Source organism: Etheostoma spectabile, chromosome 2 (assembly GCF_008692095.1).
Source record: "Etheostoma spectabile isolate EspeVRDwgs_2016 chromosome 2, UIUC_Espe_1.0, whole genome shotgun sequence".
NCBI lineage: Eukaryota > Metazoa > Chordata > Actinopteri > Perciformes > Percidae > Etheostoma > Etheostoma spectabile.
Window position 1 is genome coordinate 11,503,963 of NC_045734.1, and position 24,778 is coordinate 11,528,740.

At 39.5% G+C, this 24,778-nt stretch overlaps 3 protein-coding genes and 1 long non-coding RNA gene across 5 annotated transcripts; 2 read left to right on the forward strand and 2 right to left on the reverse strand.

The window, feature by feature from the left end:
- The first annotated feature begins 707 nt into the window (after window positions 1-707).
- LOC116697854 (uncharacterized) lies at window positions 708-8,826 on the forward strand. Its single transcript, XR_004334062.1, has 4 exons — window positions 708-792; window positions 6,473-6,479; window positions 6,804-6,813; window positions 8,816-8,826. It is a non-coding gene; the product is annotated as an uncharacterized LOC116697854 (long non-coding RNA).
- cdkn2a/b (cyclin-dependent kinase inhibitor 2A/B (p15, inhibits CDK4)) lies at window positions 2,925-6,064 on the forward strand. Its single transcript, XM_032529366.1, has 2 exons — window positions 2,925-3,263; window positions 5,098-6,064. Exons 1-2 carry the CDS (start codon window positions 3,141-3,143, stop codon window positions 5,353-5,355), a joined length of 381 nt encoding a protein of 126 aa, XP_032385257.1. The 5' UTR covers window positions 2,925-3,140; the 3' UTR covers window positions 5,356-6,064.
- mtap (methylthioadenosine phosphorylase) lies at window positions 7,454-19,588 on the reverse strand. Its single transcript, XM_032529352.1, has 8 exons — window positions 19,352-19,588; window positions 17,900-17,986; window positions 17,683-17,741; window positions 17,293-17,460; window positions 13,908-14,010; window positions 11,699-11,938; window positions 8,853-8,975; window positions 7,454-8,027 (listed from the first exon to the last, which is right to left on the reverse strand). Exons 1-8 carry the CDS (start codon window positions 19,373-19,375, stop codon window positions 7,989-7,991), a joined length of 843 nt encoding a protein of 280 aa, XP_032385243.1. The 5' UTR covers window positions 19,376-19,588; the 3' UTR covers window positions 7,454-7,988.
- A 1,026-nt stretch (window positions 19,589-20,614) lies between these two features.
- toporsa (topoisomerase I binding, arginine/serine-rich a) lies at window positions 20,615-24,698 on the reverse strand. Of its 2 annotated transcripts, XM_032529338.1 has the most exons (3): window positions 24,514-24,698; window positions 20,926-23,273; window positions 20,615-20,835 (listed from the first exon to the last, which is right to left on the reverse strand). In XM_032529338.1, exon 2 carries the CDS (start codon window positions 23,268-23,270, stop codon window positions 20,928-20,930), a length of 2,343 nt encoding a protein of 780 aa, XP_032385229.1. In that variant the 5' UTR covers window positions 23,271-23,273; window positions 24,514-24,698; the 3' UTR covers window positions 20,615-20,835; window positions 20,926-20,927. The 2 variants fall into 2 exon arrangements, with proteins under 2 accessions (XP_032385229.1, XP_032385216.1); XM_032529325.1 differs by lacking the exons at window positions 20,615-20,835; window positions 24,514-24,698 and adding an exon at window positions 24,211-24,488 and having other exon boundaries at window positions 20,844-23,273.
- Window positions 24,699-24,778: the final 80 nt, after the last annotated feature.

The following is a 24,778-nucleotide window of genomic DNA, read 5'->3' on the forward strand; positions in this document are numbered from 1 at the left end:
TAAAACTATGGAGCAGATGATCACATTTTATTGCTGTTCATATTTACCCTCAATTCACGTTACTTTGGGAAAATGTATTCTTTGGAGTCACTCAATATGATAGAAAGCTTTATTCAGAGTAATACACGATACATTTTTATAATTATTTTAATCAAATTTTATTTACATAAGTCTAAGTATTTGAAAAAGAAGCCAAGCTTTTTCGAGCTGGCTGCCAATTAAAAAACATTAAAAAATATATGTTTTTTTCTATTTCTACTTGCACAAACAAAAAAGCTGTTAGATCATATGACGTTTGTAAGCTTTACAAAATATTTGTATGAAGTTTTTTCTTGGTTATGTTTTTTTCCCTTTAGTAACCCCCTGGCTCGTTTACAATGTAGACTGGTAAGATGTACGTGTTGTTTCCTACTGTATGTCCACGTTCTTCAATAAAGCTTGATTTAAAAAAACAAGCAATATTTTAATTTAATCTATATTATGTAAAGAAAAAAGAAAAAAAACAGTACCAAGCCAGGGGCGCCTGGGTAGCTCACCTGGTAGAACCGGTGTCCAGATCCTCAGTCCTCCACGCAGCGGCTCAGGGTTCAAGTCCAACCTACGGCCATTTGATGCGTGTCTTCCCCCTCTCTCTCCCCATTTCCCTGACTATTAAAGGCAAAAATGCCCAAAAAAGTATCTTTAAAAAAACAAAACAACCGAAAAAATAACAGTGTGGTTCCAGAAGTAAAAATCCCATTGATTTTCCCCAAAAGATTTTGATTATTAGCCATAATGTATAAACCATCCAAAGTAGGCTGAACACGAGCTATGAGGTTGTGAAATGAAGGTTTGGTAGCTGGTTGGCTTGGATCCAGACATAAAACTCGTTATATAGGCTAGGCTAAGCAAATTGCAATTGAAAATAGACAAGAGCCGTTAAAAACACATGCCCCATCATAATTTCTTTTTTGGTTTTGGTTTGTTTATGCTGTGCTGTTTACATACTGAATGGCCAGTAATAGGGCCCCAGCAGATCTTTCACTACGTTTACATGCACATAATAATCCAGTTTTTGCCCTTATTCCGAAAAAGACGATGTTCTGACTAAGATGTTTACATAGCCAATGAAAGGGAATTTTCCACAAATATTTTACATTTACATGTAGCCGTGCAAAATAAGAATTTTTTCAAAGGTCCCCAGCGGTGGTGGACTCGCTGTACCAGCGCAAGACGTAAACAGGCAAGAGGCAGTAAAAACCCTGATTGAGACGCAAATTCCAAATGTGCTGTATACATGTCTAAAGAACGCCTCTATAACCTGAATAACAGCGGAATATCCCAGGTCTTAATTGGAAAAAGGCTATATTTGGAAAAAGGCCTTTTTCTGTTCTCAACTATCACATCCCTGTTGTCATATTAACTTGTCATTTTGCAATCTAAGTAAATGATTCATTGTCCTACTGATCCCCTTTCTACGGCCCTGTGGGACAAAACACAAAAGTATTTCTCAAAGCACAAACAACATTTCACAAAAATAAACAACATCTTACAAAACACATTCCACAACAGCAACAGCCATGTTGGAGCCTGTTCCCACTTATTGCTAGTGGTGTAGGCCTCCATCAGTTTCCCTCAGGAATATTTATATTTTTTTTATTTCATCATATCATCCCCACCTGTGAGAGTCAGCAATGTGCTGCAAGGCACCCAGTCTGCCAAAACTCCAAAAGGAGAAGGACTTCTGTTGGTTGCAGACTGACAGATCCAATGTATCCAATCAGCAACGAGGAATCAATGTCCAGTTTCCAGTTACTATTCATTCCCTTGGGAATAAAGTATCTATCTATCTATCTATCTATCTATCTATCTATCTATCTATCTATCTATCTATCTATCTATCTATCTATCTATCTATAGTCTTACCTTAAAATCAATACCTTAAAAATGAACCTACTTAACGAAGTTCGTTCACTGCTGGCTACAAGTTAGCTACCAAACACAACAAAGGCTGTCACTTGAATGGCGTTAACAATCGTTTTTCAAATGATTTCAATCTTCTGTTATTGTTTGTAATGAGAAAAGTTTATTATTTCATGGATTTTGCAAATTTCAGTATGACACATTATGTCGTAAACCGTTTAAATCTGAGCATGAGGGACTCAAATCTGTACATCCGGTAGTGCCACTCACCAGATGTTGTTTTGTTTTCTACTTTTGCCAAATGTTGTTTTTGTGAAACGTCGTTGTGTTTTCTTAAATTGATCTTGTGTTTTCTGAATTGTTGTGTTTTTGTGAAATGTTGTTTTTCCTTTTGCTCTTGTGTTTTGTCCTTCGGGGCCACCGTACCTTACAGTTAGCTATGCCCCTTCATGACTAACCCCTAACCCACACCTCAAGGTGATGAAAGGCCCCAGAACAGCTGCCAACCTTGAGGTGTGTGTCAGCTGATGGGAGTAGCCTAAGCTCTGTTGCCATGGAACTGTAGCCCTACTGACATTTCCACTAGCCTACTGACTTTTGCATTCAAGTTATGTGAGAAAAAAAGAAAAGAAAATTTCAACATTTAAATTACAGTTTCATGACATCTCATTTGATCGAAAGCTCCAGAGCTGCTGTTGAACAGACCTTAGGTGGGATTGTTTAGTCAACTTCTGTTTCTGGGGTCAAGATTGAACTTTTAAGACTCAAAATTAGTTGCAACATCCAGTAGCCTGCATGCAGCTGCGTTTACAAATCGAACCGCCAAAGCACATTTTGATTTAATTCAACTCGGAAGGAGTTAGTTTCCGTCATCTCACCCAGGAGGATCGAGGAGGAGCAGAATTTAACTCTGCTGCGTCTGCTGTCAAACTAGTTGTAGGAGCGCATGCGCACAATCGCACCACTGCAGCAAAAGAATGATGTCACCCATTCAAAACAAGCCCAGACACACACCGACGGGTTGCTGGACAAGGCGATGCACGGCGTACTCATCCGACCCACAGAACTGGACAAGTTGCCGAGCCCGGGGACGGTTGAACACATCCACCGCACCGAGCCCTAATTATTCGACACGCGCTCTTTGGGGTTTTTGAGCCGTTCCTGCTCCTCAGACTACCTGTCAAAACGACAAAGTGACAGATTCACGGCGTTTTCGCCGCAGATTGCTGGACGCGACAATGACTCTGGAGGATGATCTGACAACAGCCGCGGCGAGGGGAAACACGGCAGATGTGGAGTATCTCCTGCGGGCCGGAGCTGAAGTTAACGGCGAGAACTGTTTCGGTCGAACCGCTCTACAGGTCAGTGTCACCGGCGGTGAGCTTCGTCCGCAGAGAGAAGCGCATTACTCCACTTAAATGTGTTTCCGTAACAGCATTGACATCATTAATCTCCTCAAATGACAACCAGTATTGCCAAGTGGGGGGACATTTTCACCCAGGCTATTTAAGATATTTTCTTTTTTTAGGCTATACTGAAAAAGCAAACCTACCTAAACAGGACGGGCAGTCGCGTGAGTTGTTGTGGACTGTGATTAAACTTCGGCTATAGAGGCCTGTTTTATTAAGCGAAAACGCGTTCCTATCGAGGTAATATATAACCCAGGCCTAATACAAATTACCATCTATAGCTAAATAAAACGAAACTATAGTCTACGTTTGTATGGAGCCTTAAAACGGCTATACGAGTTCCAACAGACAGGGCATTGTTGCTTTGGGTGATTCATTTCCCCATAGGCTATCAATCAGGCTAAAAACGAAACATTAGTGTATAGGACAAGCCTATTAAGCTATAGAGTATTATGGTTGCGTTAAAAGTAGAACATATTCTTAACGCTTCCAGTTCTTTGACCTATAAATAGCGCCCCAAAATGACCTATAGGCCATAAAATATAGGGCCCTGTTCTTCATCTCTATAATAGGCTATTTCAGCAACAGGCAAACAGAATTATATACGCCTTCTAATCTATCTAATGATAATCTAGTTTTTATTAGGCTATTTATAGCCTAATTAAAACGGCCGATGCCTCTTTACATGCAGTCGAAGTGCCTTTGTGTCACAATAACGCCTAGTCACAGATAAGAAAAGCACAACTCTCCTGACCTCAAGTGAGCTTCACATAGAATTTTTCTTTAAGATGAAAGAAAAAGAAACGTACTTCGAGGAGCCTCTAAAAGGCTGCTGCTCAAATCATTCGCCCACAGGCGGGGTTTTATCAGTTTATCGCATTGTTTTGGTGCGTTAAAGGCGCTTGCAGTGGCTCATTATTCTCCTATTTTGACTTAAACATCTGAGTGGAGATCAATAATGACATCGCATGTGGGACATATGTCACCCTGCTGTGTCTCTTCGCAAGTCTATTACCTCCAGCGTCAGTTGACGAGCTCATAATGGCGAGGTCCTTGTAATGTGGTTTCCCAAATATATTTCCAAATCCGATTGATGAAATACCTGAGTGAAAATTGAGTTATTATTTGGTCAACGGTTTGTGTGTGTTTTTTTTTTTTTTTAAATTGCAGGTCAAACTCTATTCTTGTCCATGATGCTCTTCTAGTAAGGATAGCTTAGGTCCAAAATACATTTCTGATCTGCTACTACACTATGAACCACCCAGACCTCTCAGGTCATCTGGGACAGGTCTACTTTCTGTCCCCAGAGTCAGAACTAAACAGGGTGAAGCAGCTTTCAGTTTCTATGCTCCTCATATCTGGAATAAACTCCCAGAAACCTGTAGATCCGCTGCTACTCTCAGTTCTTTTAAATCAAGGCTGAAGACCTTTCTTTTTGATGCTGCCCTTCTTTAAATGTCTGCTCATTTCTTTAAATTTATTATGCTGCACTGTAACTTTTATTCTTGTGTTTTATGTGTCTATTTTTTAACTGTCTATTCATGTGTTTTACCGGTTTTTAATGCTTATGATTTTTAACTGTTTTTTACTTGTGTTTTATCTGTTTAACTGATTTTGTGTAAAGCACTTTGAATCGCCCTGTTGCTGAAATGTGCTCTACAAATAAAGCTGCCTTGCCTTGCCTTGCCTTAGGCTTAAATAATTCATTTAAAAACTTTTTTTTTTTTTGCAGTAGTAGTCAAACCAAATAACATATATTCTAACTGTGGGTTATATTCTTGTGAAGGTGATGATGATGGGGAGCACGCCCGTGGCTCAGCTGTTACTGAAGCACGGAGCGGATCCCAACGTGGGGGACACAAGCACCGGGGCCACCCCGCTGCACGACGCGGCCAGGGCGGGCTTTCTGGACACTGTGCGGTTGTTGGTGCAATTCCTGGCTGACCCGCAGACCAAAGACAATACAAACAATCGGGCTATCGATTTGGCTCGAGAGAACGGCCATGAAGATGTGGTCGATTTTCTGCAGTCTCTGGAAAAATAATCAGTGATAGCCCTTGTTGTAAATGGGGGCTCCGGCAAACCGGGCCCGGAGAGGCCTGCAACCAAAATTGTGCGTTAGAATGTTTTGCTGAAAAACGTTGTGTTTTTTTGTATTTATTTGTCAATTTTTTGGCTGAAAAGCATTTCTTTTTTGTTGTTTGAACGAAATGGGGGTTAGGCTCAGGGTCGTTGTTATAATAAAACAATAGATCTAAAGCCAGGCTATTTGGGGATATTATAAAGCGACATTAACACGATTTGTGTTACAATTGAAATATAGGCTATTGATTGGCTTACAAGGAACCCCACTTTAAATAGTGTACAGTTTTAAAATAATGTTTGTTAATAGCCTAAATTGTATTTTTTTAAAATATTATTGTTGGTTACAAGCCATAGTGAATATCTTTCCATGTCAAATATTTAACCAAAGCCATTTAAAATGTTTTGCACTTAACATGAGTGTCTAATGTATTCTGTGAGCATTATCTTTATTCTGCAGAGACTTCGAGTCCCACTTGCTTTTTGTACAAACGCTATTCCAGAACTCGCATATTATGCACTTTAATAAAATCTGGATTTAGGCTAGGCCTATTTGAAGTGTTTTAAGATTAACAGATTAGAACCAGTAATAATATGGTTATGCTTTACATTTTGTCTAAATGATGGATTAAGCTGCGGTACCAGAGAATAAAAGAACAATTAAAAATCAATCGAGTGATTATTATTTATCTTGGATTTAAATTCAGTTTGGAGTTTAACAATGCTGAATAACTAGTAAGACCGAACGAGCAATAGGCTATATCACCACAGGGGGAACATTTTACACGTTATGACTTCTCCTTGGTTTTGCTTTTGCTAAACAGGTTTTTATGAATATTGACAGAGAGATCTACAGAGCGAATGGTTTTCCTGACACTGCAGGCTAAATGCTTGTTTAATTAAGTCTGGTTTCAGGTGACTTCAAAGGTAAACACGCCAGTAATCTCAATGCTGATGCAATCATGTATTTATTTATTTTTCAAGGAAAGGTTTTGGGGCAATATTTCATTTTTTTGTGTGTGGAATTGTAATCCCGAGAATATTTGACAGAAGTTGGTCGACTTAAAGCACCACTAAAGTAAACTTGTATGTATTATTTATGTTTAAAAAATTAATGATTCGTAAAATATGCTATGCTTCAACTTTTGACGAGTTAAACATTAGCCTGGTTTAGTTTCTGGCTTTAAGCAACCAAGTGAGGTTTGACAACACACAGAAAGTCTCCGAAACCACTCCAGGCATAAATCACCCGGCCTGGTCTCTGACAGGTCAGCGGATGGGTCCAGTACACTGCCTGCCATGGTAACCCATTTTTATCTCAACAATAAATTACGTTCATCACAACAGGAGACCGTTTTTACATGTTTTAATTAGCATACTCAATGAAATCATTGACACAATTGCTTCAAGACCAGAAACTGTGAATTCAGAGGACAATAAAGTGACTTTACCCTTTACATGTATTTTTCTAATTCTCTGTAATAGACAATAGCATTTTCAAAAATACATCTTTAAAATTGAACTAAGATGTCATTTTATAAGTAGTTTTAAGATTTAAATGTTTCACCAACAACTTTAAAGCATGATTTCCAATCTCCATATATTTTATTGAGCCAATATATGCAGCATAATGTATTCATGTTGATTAGACAAGGCAATATAGAGTAAATGAAAAGGTACCAAGTATTAGTTTTTTAGACACTGCAGTGAGGAAGTTCAGGTGCAGCACATGCAGATAAGAAAGAGGAATGGCAAACATGAGCGGTAACAGAAGGCCAAGCACTTCCACAAAATTGCCAATTTTACTAGATGATGAATCTTACATTATCAAAGTTTAAATTGTGCAAAATGTCTGTCATCTCTGTCGGTGTCAATGAATGCAGTCAGATTCTCAAAAGTACTCCAAATACGGCCAGTTAGCGGTTTTAATGATAACTGTACAGTACTGTAGATTCTATATTAATTGAATGGGGTTGGAGGTCATGACCAAAATTTTGCACCAAAAAAAATAAAAAATACAAATAAAAAAGCCACAAACATTTACAGTATTAATAACCAGTGTATCCAGGCATTTAAAAGATTTTATTTGAGTATGTGGGATACGTTCAAGACATCAGATTTTACTTTTAAAAAAAAATAAAAAGTTTAAATTAGTTGTAACTAAGGAAGTAAATTATTTATGTGCTAAACTTGCAAAGCATTTTTACTGCATTAACAGCAATTAAAAAAAAAAGAAATTTACAGGCAGATACTGTATATACATTTTAAATGTTGACAGATCACACAAAATATAAATGCACAAAAAAAATAATATCAAGTATAATCCTTAGAAGACCCAACATCTTTGTTGCTCTTTTGAAATGATTTTTAACTAAACATGTGGTGGGACAGACAGAAAAAACTGATTTTTTTCTCAGGTGTGGGACAGTTGAGAAAAAAATCTACTTGAAAATCTACTATGAAAAACCTTCATACTCCAGCTGAAGACCGAGCACATGCATTATTTATGTGAGGCACTTTCTTGGGATTCACTGATGACAAATCCACAGGCAGAGTTGAGTCTGTAGTCGGTGTCTGGTATCCTTTTGTGCATGCTTAGTGTTTTGGTAACATTACTGAAGATTGGGCCATTGACTGTAACAGAAAGAACAAAATCGTTTTTCCCTCCCCGACGTATGTGTCAACACAGCAACAATAACTACATTAAGAGTGTGGGAAAATTGTCTAGTGTTTGTTTTTAGTCTAACTTGAGTCCAAACATGAATTACATTAGTAGGTTGAAGGGATGAACAGAGGACATAGTGAATCTGGAAGTTTTATTAAAACGGATGTACCGGTTATCATTACCACAAGTCAGATCAAGTATTTTATTCCAAAGTGTGAACCTTTCCAATAAACAAAGACACATTTTGAATAGAAACGTACCTACTCACTTCAAGCATATTAAAAAGTATTGTTGGAAATGGATGTACCCATGTTAAGTGCAATTAATATGATACAAAAAAACATGTGCACTGTTAATTATGCATTTCATATTTTTATTACCACATATTGGGTTAAGACTGTAATATGTATTACGGTCATGGTGTAATTTCATGCTTACATTTTTTCAAATAAATATTTCCATTAAAAGTTAAATCTGCTGAGTTGGATTTTGTATAATAAAAAGCTGCAACACAGCACAATGACAGACGGTGCAATCGTTGCTTTTTTTGGCACTTGGGCCTCATGGTAATAATCACTTTCATGAACGGGTAGTGTCTCGAGAGTGGTAATGCTCCAGATGGTTTGATTATTCTTTTGAAAAACAGTTTGAAGTTGTGGCTCAGTGAGGCGGGAGGCAGTATAAATGAGATTTCAGTTCAAGATAGCCAGCTGTAAAGGTAAACAGACCCTCTTTCACAACCTCTTCAAACACTTAGTGAATGGAAATGAATCATCATAAAATTGACAACTTACTTTCAAGGTCTTCATTGTCTGAGCCCAGTCCATCTGACTAATTTGAGGTATTGCAGTCAGCAGGATACTGCTGGCTTTGTTGGCGTTCTCCTTCATCGTCTTCAGTACGTTATCAACACAGACCTAGGACAAGGAAAGAAAACAGCCGGCGTGTGATAAGAATCGCTTACAGAAATGCAAATTGCACTTCCTTTAAGTGTCTTGTCACTTTGTGTTGCACTAACAGATGTGAAGGTTCCACTTCTATACTGGACAGCAAGGTGAGCTGGTCAAAGAGAAATTTTGTTTCATCTCCAGTTTATTCAAGTCACAACAGAACCTGCAAGTCAGCCAGCAGTGCAGATGTCAAAATCAGTAGAATGCAGCTGTGCCTTGTACTCCAATGACTCATTATGTGGTGGTCATAATACATGTAAGACTTTGAGCCATTTCCCCTGCCATGTCTATGACACTGGCAATCATAACATTATTCACCTGATGAACATCACTACAAGAAAAGGGAAAATAAAAATCATAAGCATTCACGTACAGAAACTAAGGCCTCAGACAAACGGTCAAGATAAAACATTGAAGTATATCTGCAGGAAATTATGTGATAATATCAACACCGCCCCGCCACATGTACTGTACAGTAAGTTACATTATTTCCGTCCTGTGCATTTTTTTGTGTGTGTTTTCTCCTTTAACCTCAATTAACCCCTCCCTTGAGTGCTGTGTTTTCATGTCCCATTCAATGACTGGGTTCATGTTTTTGTGGTGTTTGCCAGGATGAAGACAGTGAAGCTGATGACTCAGTGTGACTCAACCTCCTCTGGCAGGGCTTCCACCGGAGGCTGGCAGGCGAGCTGACTGGGGGGCGGAGGGGGGGGAAGGATGTGGCGAGTCTTCTGCGACAGGAGGGGGAAGAGGTCAGCTGCAGGAACTCGGAAGTGGAGTTGTGAGTTTGGCTGGATCAGTGACAAATAAGCTGAAACTCGCCCACACACAGTATATCAACTGCATTATCCAGAGAATGTCTGACAGAGAGAAGGTCACTCGGAAGCCAAGAGAAGCCACAAATACTCTGCTCTGCTTACGAAACACAGATGGCGAAAACCGTTGAGAACCCATCATATGTATACGTTTGTTTAATATAAATAACACTTTTAAAAGCAAACAAGTTTGCTTCAGAAAGACAAAAACAAATGTATACAAGCATTAAACATATATACAAACACACAGATATAGTGGAAATACAACACGATTAAAGCAGAAACAAGTTGAGACACAAATTGAAACTCTTGAAATCATATAAACATAAAAAAAAGTACACACACACACACACACACACACACACACACACACACACACACACACACACACACACACACACACACACACACACACACACACACACACACACACACACACACACACACACACACACACACACACACACACACACACACACACACACACACACACTTTTAAAATAAAAAAAGGAAAGAAAACTGGATAAACACAAATAACTTAAAAGCCACAGAATAAAAGTGCTTCTTAAAAACATGTTTAAGACATATGGTCTAGAAACGTTTTTCTCCTTAATAATGTAGTGAAGTGCTAACTTTAAACACGCAGAAAAACGTCTAAATGGTTTAATAAAAAGAAAAAGTAATTGAAACCTTTATCATTATAAAAGCAAAAACTTTTTCTTTTGTTCCCAACTCCAATTTAACACTCTGCTTCAAATCAGCTCCAAGAGGAAAGCATAAAGTTAACTTCCGTCAGAGCTGCCTTAAAAGTGACAGAGCTTCAACCAAAAGGTTAATTTATGCTATCCCTGGAAAACTACACATTTACTTTTTTATGAAAGCAATTCCGAAGTTTGTGAGACAGTGAATGTGTACACAAACAATATGTGCCTGTTTATATAATCAATCAATTTCAAGTGATTAACACCCAGCATGCTCTAATGGGGGACATCTTGCACCTAACACTTGTTTCCTGCAACAAGAAGACACTGATGACTGCAGTTTACAGTGAACAATGTCCCTGTTGTTACAGGCACAACTCAGAAAATCCTCCAGTTGCAGGAAGTGAGGAGGAAAACAAGCTAGGGATTACTGTATTGCATCATGGTAAATAAAGAAATGTTTTAAAACCATTTATATTCAACAATAAACTTACCAGGCTGTAAATGAATACTGAAATAATGAGCACTGTTACAGAAACCCGAGATGGCCCACTATTATTTTGCTTATAGTAAAGAGACTGTCTGGTATGTCTTTTTATAGACGTGCCCATCTGGCTGCCATCATCAACATTTTTCTCTGTGAGAGCAATGATTACTACCTTGACAATGTGTCACAATTGCACTTCTAGCTCAGAGCTAACGTGGAAGGATTAGATACAATTGTGCAATAATTTTTTTATAGCACACTTTGGCACAAGTGGTCCAGCAAGCCAGATAGATTTGGGTCGAGTGTAACTTGCCAGCTTAATATAAGTAGAAAGTATGAAAGTATATAACCTGATGACAAGTTAGATAATAAAATGCTACAGTATATGTAGTTATTAGCCTAGCTCATAGCTTTTATCCAAAGGTTCCAGTGATGGTAATCTGAATGCTAACAAAAACTGGGTATAGTAAGTAACTAAACAAATCTTAAACAACAAAAAGCAACATAATAAAAAAGGTGGTACTACCGGCTGCACAGAAAACAAAACACGGAAGGAAGTGATGTCACCCAAATTGCACCAACCGTGCAAATCCCACTTTGCCGATACTGACTCACACAAGGCACAAACAAGGACAGAAGAGACATCAAAGTTTATAACACTGTCAGGATCTTCAGCCTGCCACTTACCGCCTCCTCATGCTCCTTCCAACAGTCATAGTCGGTTGCCATGGCGATGCTGGCATAGCACAGGCCGGCCTCCTTGGCGAGGACCACCTCTGGCACAGTGGTCATATTGATGACGTCAGCGCCCCACTGGCGGAACATCAGGCTCTCGGCCCGCGAGGAAAAGCGGGGGCCCTCGATACTCAGCATGGTGCCTCGCACATGGCACTTGACCCCCAGGCTCCGCGCCACCTCCACCAGAACCTGCACCAGGACAGAGAGTTAGTAACCATCTCCCTAAAACTGATGCGACGGGAGGACAGGTGGGAACTGTTGACGTGGTTTAGTAGCTGCTCATCTTGTTCTCTCAACTATAGCGTTGAGGAAATAAAACCCTTCCTGCTGTGCTGTATGCTATCTCCTGATATGCAGTTTCAGTCTGTTAAGATCCGCTCTAGCACTATGGAGATCAACACACAATGTTTGTTGTGGACCTACCATTTTTGTGACTAATAGTTTAATACATTTTGTTGATATAGCACTTTATATAGTAATCATTTTAGTCCGGTGCAACACTGGCAGCGCCGCCGCTAGTTAGCTTAGCATAGTGAATGGAATCCTATGTTGCCGGTTAGCATGTTGTGAGTAAAAGTGAGCAAACAAAAAACAACAACCACCTAATTACAGCTGAAGCATTGCTACATGGCGCCAAGATATCACGCAGCAACTCTGCGTGAGTACAGGTCTAAGGGTTGATCTATACCGTAAAATAACCACGCGCCATGTTTACACTAATCACTTACTCCTTGGACAGCTGTTTATTGGGTCCATTTGCCTTTTTTCCCAGTGGACTTTATCACACCGAAAAAAAAGTCGAGGACTGCAGGATGCCTCACGTCCTTGGGCTGTTGAGTGATCGCAACCTCTTCTTCTTCATGTATTCCCAAAGCATGCAGCTCCTCTCACAAAATCCACCATATTCATCACCACTCACTGTCTACTGTAGGAAAAATAGCCAGCTATTCACGCCGGGTATGTTGACGGAAGTTGAGAGGTTTAAGGTGCTGTGTGATCTCTGCACCAATGTAGCAGTGCTTCCGCTGTGCTTCCACCCAATGTTAGCTACTTTTACTTTTTTTTAAACTTTTACTCACAACATGCTAACGAGAAACAAAGGATTCCATTCACTACGCTAAGCTAACAAGCAGCGGTGCTGCCGGTGTTGCCCCAGATTAAAACAATGCATGCACTGATACAAAAAAAATGCGTGACAGTGATAAGCCCATAGCGTCTTCCTATAAAGAAACTGCAGAACAGCAGGAAACTCACTGTTGTTCTGCAAATGCATTTAACTTTCTACAAGTAATTTCTTAATTTTTAGCCACATTATGGCAGTGATACAAGTAATACAATCTATATAATAATAACTTGCATAGAATACATTTTTTTTCATAAATATGTTTTTAAGAAAAATACTTTAAACTCTAATCAAAAACTGTAGCTACATCTTGAATATCAGATTGGAGCATTTTACAATTGATTGCATACTTTTCCCCCACACAATTAAGCCCCAAATGACACATACTTTTTCCTCAAAATGTTTCATGTATTTAAACAATATTAATTTAACATCCTTAAAGCTATAGTGCGTAGTTTCTGCAGCCCCAATAAGGAATTCTAAGTAATGACAACACCGCCGGTGCGTCCCCATGAAATAAGCCTTCCGTGACCGTGCACAGGCCCTGCGCCACACAGTTGCTAGTAGCCAAGGAAACACAGAGGATTAAAAAACAAAAAAACATGGACTCTTCAGAACAGGTAATTATGTTCACTCTAGCTTCTGCGCGTGAAAGTCACCAGACAACACAATCTTTTGAACCTAGCCATTCTGAGAAACATAGAGAGAGCTGTGTGGAGCTGATAGTCTTCATTAGCTTTGTAGCAACTCATTTGGCAATGGTTCATTAATATCAAAAAGTTACGCACTAAAGCTTTAATTAAGCAATTCATTCTTTGTTAATACACAGCACTTTATTGTGGATCAGATGTGGCTCAGCCATCCGCAATTTGACTCTGAACCGTGCAGCTCTCATGTACCGCTTTTCTTTTTTCCACCTTTCCATTAATTGGGGTATATTTTAAGTAAAAAAAAAAAAAAAGTTTCATTTTGGAAAACTAAAGCTCATTGAGCACAGGCATCAACATGGGTATGTACAGGTATTGGAGGACTCACCTCTCTGGTTCTGTTGCAGAAAGGCTCAGCCATGGGGATGTGACTCACTCCTGGAGGACTGGTTGACTGCCCATCGTACAGCGTCTGAGCTCTCTTGGTGGTCCTGGCAAAAAGAACAGGAAGTACTGAAAGTTAGTATCAAAACACGTATTTTAAGAAACACTGTGACAATGAACACATAAACGAAGCAGCAAGTAAAAGTGAACTGTCACAAGGACTATACAAGCATTAACAGAGAACAGCAGCAGCCTGGTCTCCAGCACCATGCCAATAAACGGCTGTCCAATTTCCAGCACTGCTGAGTCAGTGGGGTTCCACCAGGCACAGCTCCAGCCTGCCTGACCTCAGCTCTTTATGGAGCCGGGTCGGGAGCTTATAAGAGACTGACTTAGCCCAGTGGCCTCAGAACATGGAGAATGTTGCGTCTCCCTGTATGCCCTCAGGTTTGTTTTGCAAGGACTGAATCATTTTTGTGCATTTGGTCATATCATATGTAGATCATTATGTAATGGGGTAATTTAAAAAAAAGTTTAAAAAAACAAACGATTTATTTCTCAGGAGTGCTGATTCATGGTATAACTTTGCTTCTCTTCTATTTTCCCAGGGATTGCTTAGTCATACAACAATTATCTCAGACATCCAAACTTTCGAAAGGGTGAACGTGGCACTGACAATATCTTTTAAGTTGATGCCCAACCCTATCTCTTACTCATAACTCTGGCATTGGAAGACTAAAGTCATTGAGGCAGCTGCAGCTCCACCCTGCTGAAAATCTGAAAACAGTAGTGTGTGGGAAAAACTACGGGCTCAGTACAATGCCCGTTTATGTTATAGAAATCTAATTATCTGGGCCTGGCATTTCATTAGCAACGCCACTACAGGATCATTGTTGCAAAAAATGAAAGCCTGAAATTAAATATTTAAATTCCTAAAAACGCAAAAAAAAGATGAGCTATGGACTAAGCATTAGATATTTACTGAAACACAGTTCCATCATAGCAGGTCTGACATACAGCTCGTCACTTGAAAAATCTAAAGCTTTGGGAAATCATAGCACTATTCAGATTTTATTACCAATGATAGAGATTTTGTTTGTTTTATTTGGATCCCTATTAGCTTCAGCATAAGCTAAAAGCTTGTTTTTCCTGGGTTCTGTCGTGAGATCAGATCAGAAGTGAAAATCACAACAAGAACATCTAAATCACAGGTCAAAATAGGAGGATTTTCAAACCGGGTGTTAGGTTTGGAGTAGCCTTAAAAAAATAAGATTGGCGGAGCCTTTATAAACATGCTGTCACATGCTGCAGGACAAGTCTGAACTAGTCCCAACAAGCAACTTCCTCATTTCTGATAAATAGATTTTGTCTGTGCTTGATGCTGGTGGTGGATCTTTTCACTTACATGCTCAAACAAAGCCACGGGCAGCGTGACGCAGTGGTATGCAAGTGTGCAGGGGAACACACTGACAAGACTGTTGGCAGGCTGTCCAACTTACTGGAAACAAATAAGCCATCCTACTTAAACTGCACCTCTCACTGCACATATTGAGTTATTTAAATGGAATTTGTGCAATCAGCAAACTGAGAAACTTGCATACTCCCACAGGGTAAGGCTACACATAACGTACATGTATATTCCTGGAGGTCAGACACTGCTGAGAGAGCATGCTTTCCCCATCAGTCAATAAAACAAGATATATTCTCAGGTTTACCAGCAAGTTTTTCTGACTCTTCAGGAAGACTAAGCATGGATTTCTAGTGATCAAAATTAGAAATACTAGACCTTGTAAGGGTTTTGGTGCAACTGAAGATAAAAATCAATATATATGGGTATTATAGATCTAAATAAACAAGAATCAGTTAGCCTAGTTTATTTATGGCCAACTCGCACCAGCAATCACTTTCAAAACCATAACAGCACTGTCAATATAAACTCTTATTAAAACCAACTCTAAAATGAGGAAAATAAAGTACAGTATGTCTTCATGTGAAGAAGGGCTCTCCATTAAAAAACATGATGGTGGGTAGTAGCTCAGTACATCAAATGAATGATAACTGAGGGCTGAAATTCTCACAACTCAAAGAGATTGATACACCAAAATGAAACAGTCATGAAGCACCCTTGACTGTTTACAAATATATATCTTTGCAAATATATCGGTGTCAACTGATCTATAGCAGGAGTGTCACAGTGACAGTGGTATATTTAATTCTTGCTTAAGCTGTTAGTCAACTTTGACACCTGAGAGTTCAACCTAAAGTCAGGCAGACAATTCTTCCCACTGAACATGACAATAAACAAATATTGGCTTTGACGAATGTGTCAAACGTGGTAAGTTGAGTCCTTCCCCTTTCTTACTCAGCTATCTGGACACTTTTGTCCCACAGTAACGTGAATCCGGTCAGTGAGATGTGTGAGAAGAGGAGTTGAGTTGTTGTGCCAGAGATCGCCTGTACAGTCATAACGACCAACAACAACCTTTGACAGAAGGTCAAATTATTTAGAGGAACACATCAAGACAATTAATTCTTAATTCTCGTTTACTTCATAAAACAATAAATGTAGCCACTTTATTTACATAAACTTCAAGCTGTGGCATACTTTGTTGCTTTCTGGATTGAATCTCAAAGAGGTAAAATCGGTTTAAATAAGAAGCAACACACTTCAGGGTGTGCACGGTTTATGACATTACATAAATGCTATATCTTATTAGCTGCGTTAATAAGAATAAGGCTGTTGTGTGAGAATGTCAGTCATATGATTTAAGGATTTTTTTGTGATCTATTTTTTTATTTATTTAAACAGCCAAACAAAGGTGCAAAACATTGGTCCAGATGACAACATACAGAAAAGTACACTAAACACACCGAAGAAGGCACAGGGCACCTCCTCCACAATCCTTCCTTGCAATCAAATGCTAAACTCCAAAACAAAGAGAGGAAATACGGGAAGGAGGGAGACACAACAAAAACAACAGCAAGAACGATGTCTGCAGCTCACAAAAACCAGACACACAGAAACAAACAAAATTTGAGGATCTTAAACTATAAATTAAAAGAAGTGTGATCAGACTTAAAGTGCCTGGTATCTGTAGCGCTTTCATGTTATCACTTTTATACAGTAACTTCCCCCTCACTAAAATCACTGGCTTTTCGCCCCACTTAGACAAAACCTTTTTTTTTTTCCCCATGTTAAGTTTGAACACAGAAAGCAACTAAAATCTAGATAAACATACTCGGCTAAATCTATTAAGAATACAATTTAAATGCTCTGACATTCTCAGTGTTATTATACGTCCTGAGAGTATGTGGAAAAAAGAAACAAATATCTGAATCATAAACTGCTGTTACAGTTCAATAACCTGCTGTTGTTAAATCCCACTTACCTGTCAATGAACTGATCTATGATGACAATGTCTCCTGGCTGAATCTCCTCCCGGAGGGAACCACAGGCCGTGGTAACTAACAGATGTGTGCAGCCCTCTTCTCTCAGTGCCCAGATGTTGGCCTGGTAGTTCACATTAGATGGCATAATGGTGTGTTGTCTCCCATGCCTAAAAGATCGGAATAAGCAGAACTCAAGATACAATTTTTTTTTTTTAATCCTGTTCCTGAACTTTAGGTCAATGTCAGTAACAAGATAATTTAGCTTGGCACTTCATTGTTAGATGCAGTGAAATACTAAAGACATGCAGTATGATTAAACATTCACTAGATGGTGCTAATAGAGAACAATAATTTACATTTTTAGAGTTTAGTAAAATACCCTTTCTTACCTTGCAAGGAGCACACATTCCACATTTTTAATTTTCCCAAGTATCAGAGCATCGGATGGCTGTTCAAGAAAAGCAAAAGTATCCAATTATGAATAAAAACACTACTGTAAGGAATCATTTACAAGCAAAACAGGACAGAATGTCAACAGAGCTTATCGTTTACACTGCTCTACATTATTTGACAAGAAACAGGTTAGGGCCACAAAACACAACTAACCTTTCCATATGGTGTGTCAACATAACGCTCAGTCCTTCCCTCCAAGATATCTGGATCATCAAGGCCTGAACCACCAATTATTCCAATCTAAACAAAAATTAGAAAGTCACACAACTACGTAAGAATCAATATCTGACCAAAACTCTTCCATTTTTATACGCATTTAAAAAACCCAAACACATAAAGCTTTTCATAATTTGTTTTACATACCGGTTAGGGGAATTAGGGCATGGATAAATACACAAAATAGAATAGAAATAGTGTCTATGAGGACACATTGAAATCAGTCACTAACTTGTTACCAACTGACAATATCCAAGACCCCAATGACAAGATGTGGTTATTTCCTCCTCTGGGAGAAAGCTGTCTGGGTTTGTACATATAATACCACCTATAGTCAGTCAGTCAGACTTACATTGATCCAGGTTAGGAATATTTCCTTAAGCACTGTACTTCTACACTAGCATTACTACATTTTAGGAGGTAAATAAAGTACTTTTTATTTTACTCCACTACATTTATCTGACAGCTGTATTGGTAACTAGTACTGTGCAAAATAATATGACCAACATATGATCAGATTCTAAAATATAATGCACAGTAATGGATTAAACTACTAACAATAAGTTAAATGTTAAAATTAGTTCCACCTGGAACTAGCTTCAACACTGAAATGCTGCTAAAACTTTAATCAATGCATTATTAATAGCCTAACATAGAGATACTGTTGTTCTATAATACTTTTTGATAATATCACTTGTAGCATGGTATTGCTACTTTAAATCAAGGTAAGTGATGAAGTAATCTGATCCCTTACTAAGTAAAAGTACTATACTATACTGTTACAAATAAAAGTCCTGCATTGAATATGTCACATAAGTAAAATCAAGAAAAAGTTAGAAGTACTCAATGCTAAAGAACTGGTCCATGTATCCGTTAATATTATAACATTAGAGTAGAATTAATCAAGCATTAGGCCTAATGTAAAAGCAGGATTTTACTGTTGTAGGTTAAAGTAACGTTAATTTAACTATTTTGCATACTGTTAAACTGTATACATGTACAGTATTTGAGTACATGTAGTTACCTCCTGCTGATATTACGTAACGTTACAGTGAGGTGCACTGTCTGCAGTGGCCACGTGCTAAGTCAACTACACCTGAGATGGTGCACTTTTAATGCTAGTTGTTAGGTTACTGTACGTATGTTGTTATGCACTGGACTGTTGCTAACAGTACCACGTACAGTTAGAGCGCAACCTCGCAGTTAGCATGCAAAAGCTCGTGTTTTTTTCGCCATGCCCGTTTAAAACCGCAGACTATAACTATAAAGGTAACGTTCCAGCTTTGCTAATACAGTACGATGCTAACATACTCTTTACAGTCTATGGTTTTAACCCACAGTGTTTAATTAGTAAGACTTTCAACGTGACATCAAATTTTAGGTTATTACCTTAATGGGCACCGTGGAAGCCATGACGATAGTTTTGTTGCCTGTAAAAGTGAAGATTTGTAAAAAAAAAGTTGTAAGGAAGACCCTTTATAGCCACAAACTATGGCCCGGCCGACCGTAAACAACATCCGTCAGCACCACGGACATCAAACAATGCTCTTCCTGTTTGCCTTCAAAATAAAGGCCTGGCGAAACCAACATTTTAGGTCAGCTACATGCCCTAGTTGTTTTAGGCTATTCTGGTGTATTTTACTAAAACAATGCTTTTACCTTCCTACTTACCTTGCAGAAGGACGTTGGTTTCCATTCAAAACACACGCAGACACTTAACTGTATGGATAATGCTTTACCAGGCTTTTTAGTTACTCAAAATTCACCATCTTGTTTTACTTCTTGTGGCCCTGGGTCTGAGAAAAACATGAAATGCATTCTTCCCCAACACCGTTCATAATCTTTTTATCTTGGATATAGTGTTGTAACGCAATTCTTTCACTCAATCTCTTCATCTCTATTGCAAATGTATGGTGAGTATGGCCCAGCTATTACTAATATGAACCCAACAATACTTCCAACACATGGAAAAAACAGAAAACCAACAGCACACATAGTTGCTCATTACAATTTATTTTAAATAAAATTGAATAAAAAAGAGCCAAGTCTGAAATCGAAACATCATCCGCAGATAATAATTACTACTCCATGTGCAAGTAGAAATGGTTTTGCATTAAGAATATAGCTGAATTGTGATGACAAAAAATAAAATAAAATCCCTGTAATCAATATTATCCCTGAGACCACCTTAAAACAAAACGGATCCATTAAAGAAAATGAATTTCTTGAACAAGATTTGACACTCCATTCTGGTTATTCCTATTTTATAGATAGCCTGGAAATCCAGACCCAAATCCTAAAGGATTAAGGGTCTGGCATTGAGTAATGAAAGTCGCTCATCTCAAGGGGCGGCACCAAGCGTGCATTTGAAAATTGCACTGCACGCAATTGGACACTACACACTACAACCAATCACAACAATACATGGGGTGACGTATCCAGAGCCCCGTACGCTGAGCTAACTGGTAGATTAAACTGTCGTCATCTGTTTAGCTCCCCTCTCACCCGCCTATATCAGACACACTGATGTGATTGGTGCAGCACAGACACAAAGATATAGTTAATAAGCAGCATTACTTGATGCCAGAGTAACTCACTGAGCAAATTCCAATTGTGCTCTCGCGAGAACTCTGGATTTCCAGGGTAGTTCATAGTGGCACTTTGCATGTAAAATAAGATTATTTTAGGTTAGCTAACATTATCGTGAAGGCCAGTGTCCAATGAATTTCAGAAAACACTTGCGGTGGCATTTAAAAGGGATATGTGTATTCACTATATCCGTCAAGTTCTGGTGACTTTCAACATACTGAACATTATTTTGATGTAAAATACTACTGGCAGGCATTAGCTGCTAACGGTGAAGCCATCTGAACCTCCATAAAACTAGAGAGAGTCCAGAGGGGCGAAGTCATGTGTGGTCCTTTCCCTTGGTTGTCCTCGTTAATGCTGCTGGCCTGGGCGACACTCACTCGCAAAAAGAATCACTGTCACTATCAATGGTAATGACAGTGGGTAAGTGCTTCCCTGTGCGCTCATTACTCTTGTGCCTTTTACTTTTCTTCTTATGTTTCTTCTTCTTCTTATGGTGATGCTTGCTCCGCTCATTAGAGTTTTCCTCATTGACGAGCTCCACGCTGAGGCTCCTGCTAGTCTTTCTTGACCTGTCTCTGGATTTTTTACGATGTTTCTCTTTGCTCTTTTTCTTATGTTTTGTTGACAACACGGGGGAGTCACCGTTTGCATTTGAGAGGGAAAGTGTGTTTTTGGATGCTTCTTCCAAATGTCTTGTTTTGTATTTCCTCTTTCCACCAGGCTTATTGTTGTGAGATGTACTTTTTGTTGAAGGGGACCGACTGTTGGAACAAGTCCTAGAACGAGAATGCCCCCTGTCCCGTCTCCGTGAATCTCTGCTGTGGCTCCTGGAGCCAGAGTGCCGATCTGAGTAGTTGCGAATACTGTAATAGTAGGATCGCTTCTCTGTGTAATTTATCCCACTATTATTTCTCTCTTGGCTATAATGCCTGTTTGACTGATAGCTGTAATCACGGTCTCTCCTTTTATAATTACGGTCACATTTTGAGTAGTCTTTGCTACTGGAGTAAGAAGAACCTCTTTCTCTGGACTGCGTGCTGCTGGGGGAGATCACTGGGCTCCTGCTGGAGCGCCTGCGCTCTCCACTTCTTGACCTCCTTTTTCTCCTATGGTCTCTGTCCTTAGACAAGTGCCTCTCCCTAGATCTATCATTACTGTCAAATCTTCTACCCGTGTCTTTTCTGTCTAACTTACTGGATGTCTTGTGTCTGCTAGATGTTGAAGAGCTACATCTATTTTTTGAATACAATTGATGATAGTTGTCTGTTTCGGCACTTTCTGACTGTCCAGCACCACTTGGATCACTACTCTGTGAAGCTATGGGACTAAGACTGGAGAAGCGGATGTGTTGAGGTAGAAGAGGCACTGCTTTAATATCTTCACTGGCAGACTCATCAGAGTCAGAGGAGAGCTGAACCAGTTCAGGAGTCCGCTCTGCAGTTGGCTTAACAAAACTTATAATGACACAGTCATCGCTGTCATTAGACAGACACTCTTCATCGTTAACTCCACCGCGTGCCACGTCTGTTTGGTTATGAGGAGTAATTTGCTGTGGAGAGGCCCCAAACCCCTGTGTCTCCTCCTCTAAACTGCTGTCTGAATCCGAGTCTAAGTTGAGGACTGACAGACACTCGGCCCTGCTCTGCTCCGCTGTTGTAGAATATGATGGCCCAGGCGTCTCATCATCCCATGCAGAATGGCTCAAATTAGACGTGGAGTCACCTGGGGGGTCCAACTCCACTGAGTCTTCCTCATCCTCTGAGATAGCGATTACAGATGAATTGGAACTGCTGTCTTCATTTGAGGAAGGGGCGGGGCAGTCGTAGGAAGCATGCTGGTCATAGGCCTCCATATTGAAGGGGGACTTTGCAAAGCTGATGAACTCATGCAAAAAGTGCTCTGTGCGCCCCTGGAGGAACGGCCTGAGCTCTTCCTGAATAGCTCCATCCTCCATATCATAACGTGTAATGCGTGACATGATGATGTGTTGAACTATGTTGACCAAAGAGCCATGGGCCCCATATAACACAATGAGTTCTCTTTTTAGCCAGGGGATCAGTCTATGTAGGCAGGCAGGATTTCTTCGGAAGAACTCAGCTGAGGTGTCGCGGGAGCGGCCTCCATCCCGGACACTCCGAATCTTCACCCCCCGCCGGTACAGTTCCCTCCTAAAGTTGACCATTTCCTGCTCTCTGACACTGTTCACTGCCCTGCCTTCACTCGCAGCTCTCCTCTTGGCTGCCAACCTCTTCATCATCCGCCGGATGTAGCGGTCCTGCGGCTGTTGTGGGGGGTTTGCTGAGGCTTCAAACATTACTCCATTGTCGGGAGGTGGAGAGGTCCTTCCCCGCATCTGTCGATGGACTCCAGTAAGAGTTGTGCGGTATCTAAACCGCACTCCGCCAAAAGTCCCGAAAGAGCCATTATCCACCGGCTGCAGATCATACTTCTTAAACTCGTGATCAGATTTTATACTGTGATAGATTGAATTAAACGGCTGTTTGCATAGAGGGCACTCAGCTTTGTTCTTCGACCACTCCTGAATACAGCGGAAACAGAACTTGTGTAGGCAGATGTCCAGGTAAGAAATGTTGTTAAATATGTCCAAACAGATGGGACACTTCGAGTCTGGGGACACCTCTGCAGACATTGCTTCAGAAGTTTTCCTTCTGCCTTTTTTCTGGCTCTGCTGAAGGGCAATCTTGATTGCTGACATGATCTAACAAGACAAGAAAAATAAGGTTTAAATTATTATAAAAATTGGTAATTTTTTTCCCTTACAAAACAATAGGAATGGTAAGGCAGTGATAGAGTAACGTTTTACTGAGGTGCTGCAGTTAAGTCTAAAATCAGATTGTACACTTAAGTAGCTTCATTTAAGAGCAAACTGAACAACTGCACTAAATACCTTCCTGTTTACTGAGAAGAAATGCTCTTCAAGTAAATCAGATTCAGATTCATTAGGCAACTAAAAGGTTTGCACACTGTGACTTGCACAGAAAATATTAATAATGTGCTAAATTAAGTTGCACATGATGTATCATAAAAACAGTGTGATTCATCCTTCTCATCATGACAACAATGAAATATGACTTTGAACAATTACTTTTTTAACATCATACATTATTATGACATATCAGCTTGGTTTCTATAGTAACAAGGCTGTTTCCCCCATTTCAAATGCATAACTACATAAATAACCTTTACATACATTTAGGATCCCTACACGTACATCATATCATTAAAGTATCTTGTAGTAACAAGAAGAACAAAATATATTTATAAAAACAAACATGTCGTTTATTTAAAAAAGGAGCAGAAAAAATGACAGAAATGGCGGCCTAACTCGAATGGAACATGGATAGTGTTATATGGTTGTGACTGTCCGTCATCCATAACTATTATCACGGTCCTAACGTTACATCGGATCTAGCTGTAACGTTACATATGCCTTTCATATGGACAATCTTGATAGACATGTTAACGTTATCATTGAGAAGAACACGTTGGATTAATCCTACAATTAAATCGACACTCGTTTTTGTCCTTCGGTTATGTTGTTGTTTTCTGTTAGCGTTAGTTAGCCTAGCAGGTTTGGCTAGAACCGTGTCCAGCGCTGTCTGTTTGTAGGGAGCCCACTTAATGAGTTACATTACCGTTCTTGTAGGTAAACAGTTGGAAATACGTCGGGTTGAAGTGCTGGTATTTTCTCAACAATCCTAACATGTCTACAAATGACTCTGTCGAAGGTACATTGGCGCAAACACTGATCGAAACTGCGAACTTAGCCCACGAACTGACGAACTTGGTTAGCTCAAGTTAGCACGCTAGCTAAGTAAGCTAGGGCGTTATAGCATGGATGTGTTGCGTTATAGCTATCTAGCGTTAGCTAGTTAGGCTAGGACCTAGCTAGCTGTACGGTTAGTTAGGGCGTTCGAGAAAAGTTGAACAATATTTACTTTTGGCTTCCTCAAACACGTTTGCGGTTGGAAATTGATTAGATCTCTCCGTATGGAAGAAACTCATTCATTACTACAAAACTGTCAATCAGGAACAACTCTTTACAAGCCCGGCAGCCTGACTTCATAACACTCCCTCCATATCCCTAGCGTCCATTCTGAGTAGTCTTTTTTTTTTAAATTCAAGCTAGTCCAGCCACTTCCGCCCTTCAGAATAAAAGCGCAATCTTTTTTTGATGAACTACCAAAATAAAAGAGTTCGTAA

What these genes read in the sequence shown, in the direction of transcription:
- cdkn2a/b (XM_032529366.1), top strand. Translation starts at nt 3,141, where the DNA reads ATGACTCTGGAGGATGATCTGACAACAGCCGCGGCGAGGGGAAACACG. An exon ending in TCGGTCGAACCGCTCTACAG is followed by an intron (nt 3,264 to 5,097) that starts GTCAGTGTCACC and finishes ATTCTTGTGAAG; the next exon opens with GTGATGATGATGGGGAGCAC.
- mtap (XM_032529352.1), bottom strand. Translation starts at nt 19,375, where the DNA reads ATGGCTTCCACGGTGCCCATTAAG. An exon ending in GAATGTGTGCTCCTTGCAAG is followed by an intron (nt 17,461 to 17,682) that starts GTAAGAAAGGGT and finishes CCGATCTTTTAG; the next exon opens with GCATGGGAGACAACACACCA. An exon ending in AGACAATGAAGACCTTGAAA is followed by an intron (nt 8,028 to 8,852) that starts GTAAGTTGTCAA and finishes TTTCTGTTACAG; the next exon opens with TCAATGGCCCAATCTTCAGT.
- toporsa (XM_032529338.1), bottom strand. Translation starts at nt 23,270, where the DNA reads ATGTCAGCAATCAAGATTGCCCTTCAGCAGAGCCAGAAAAAAGGCAGA.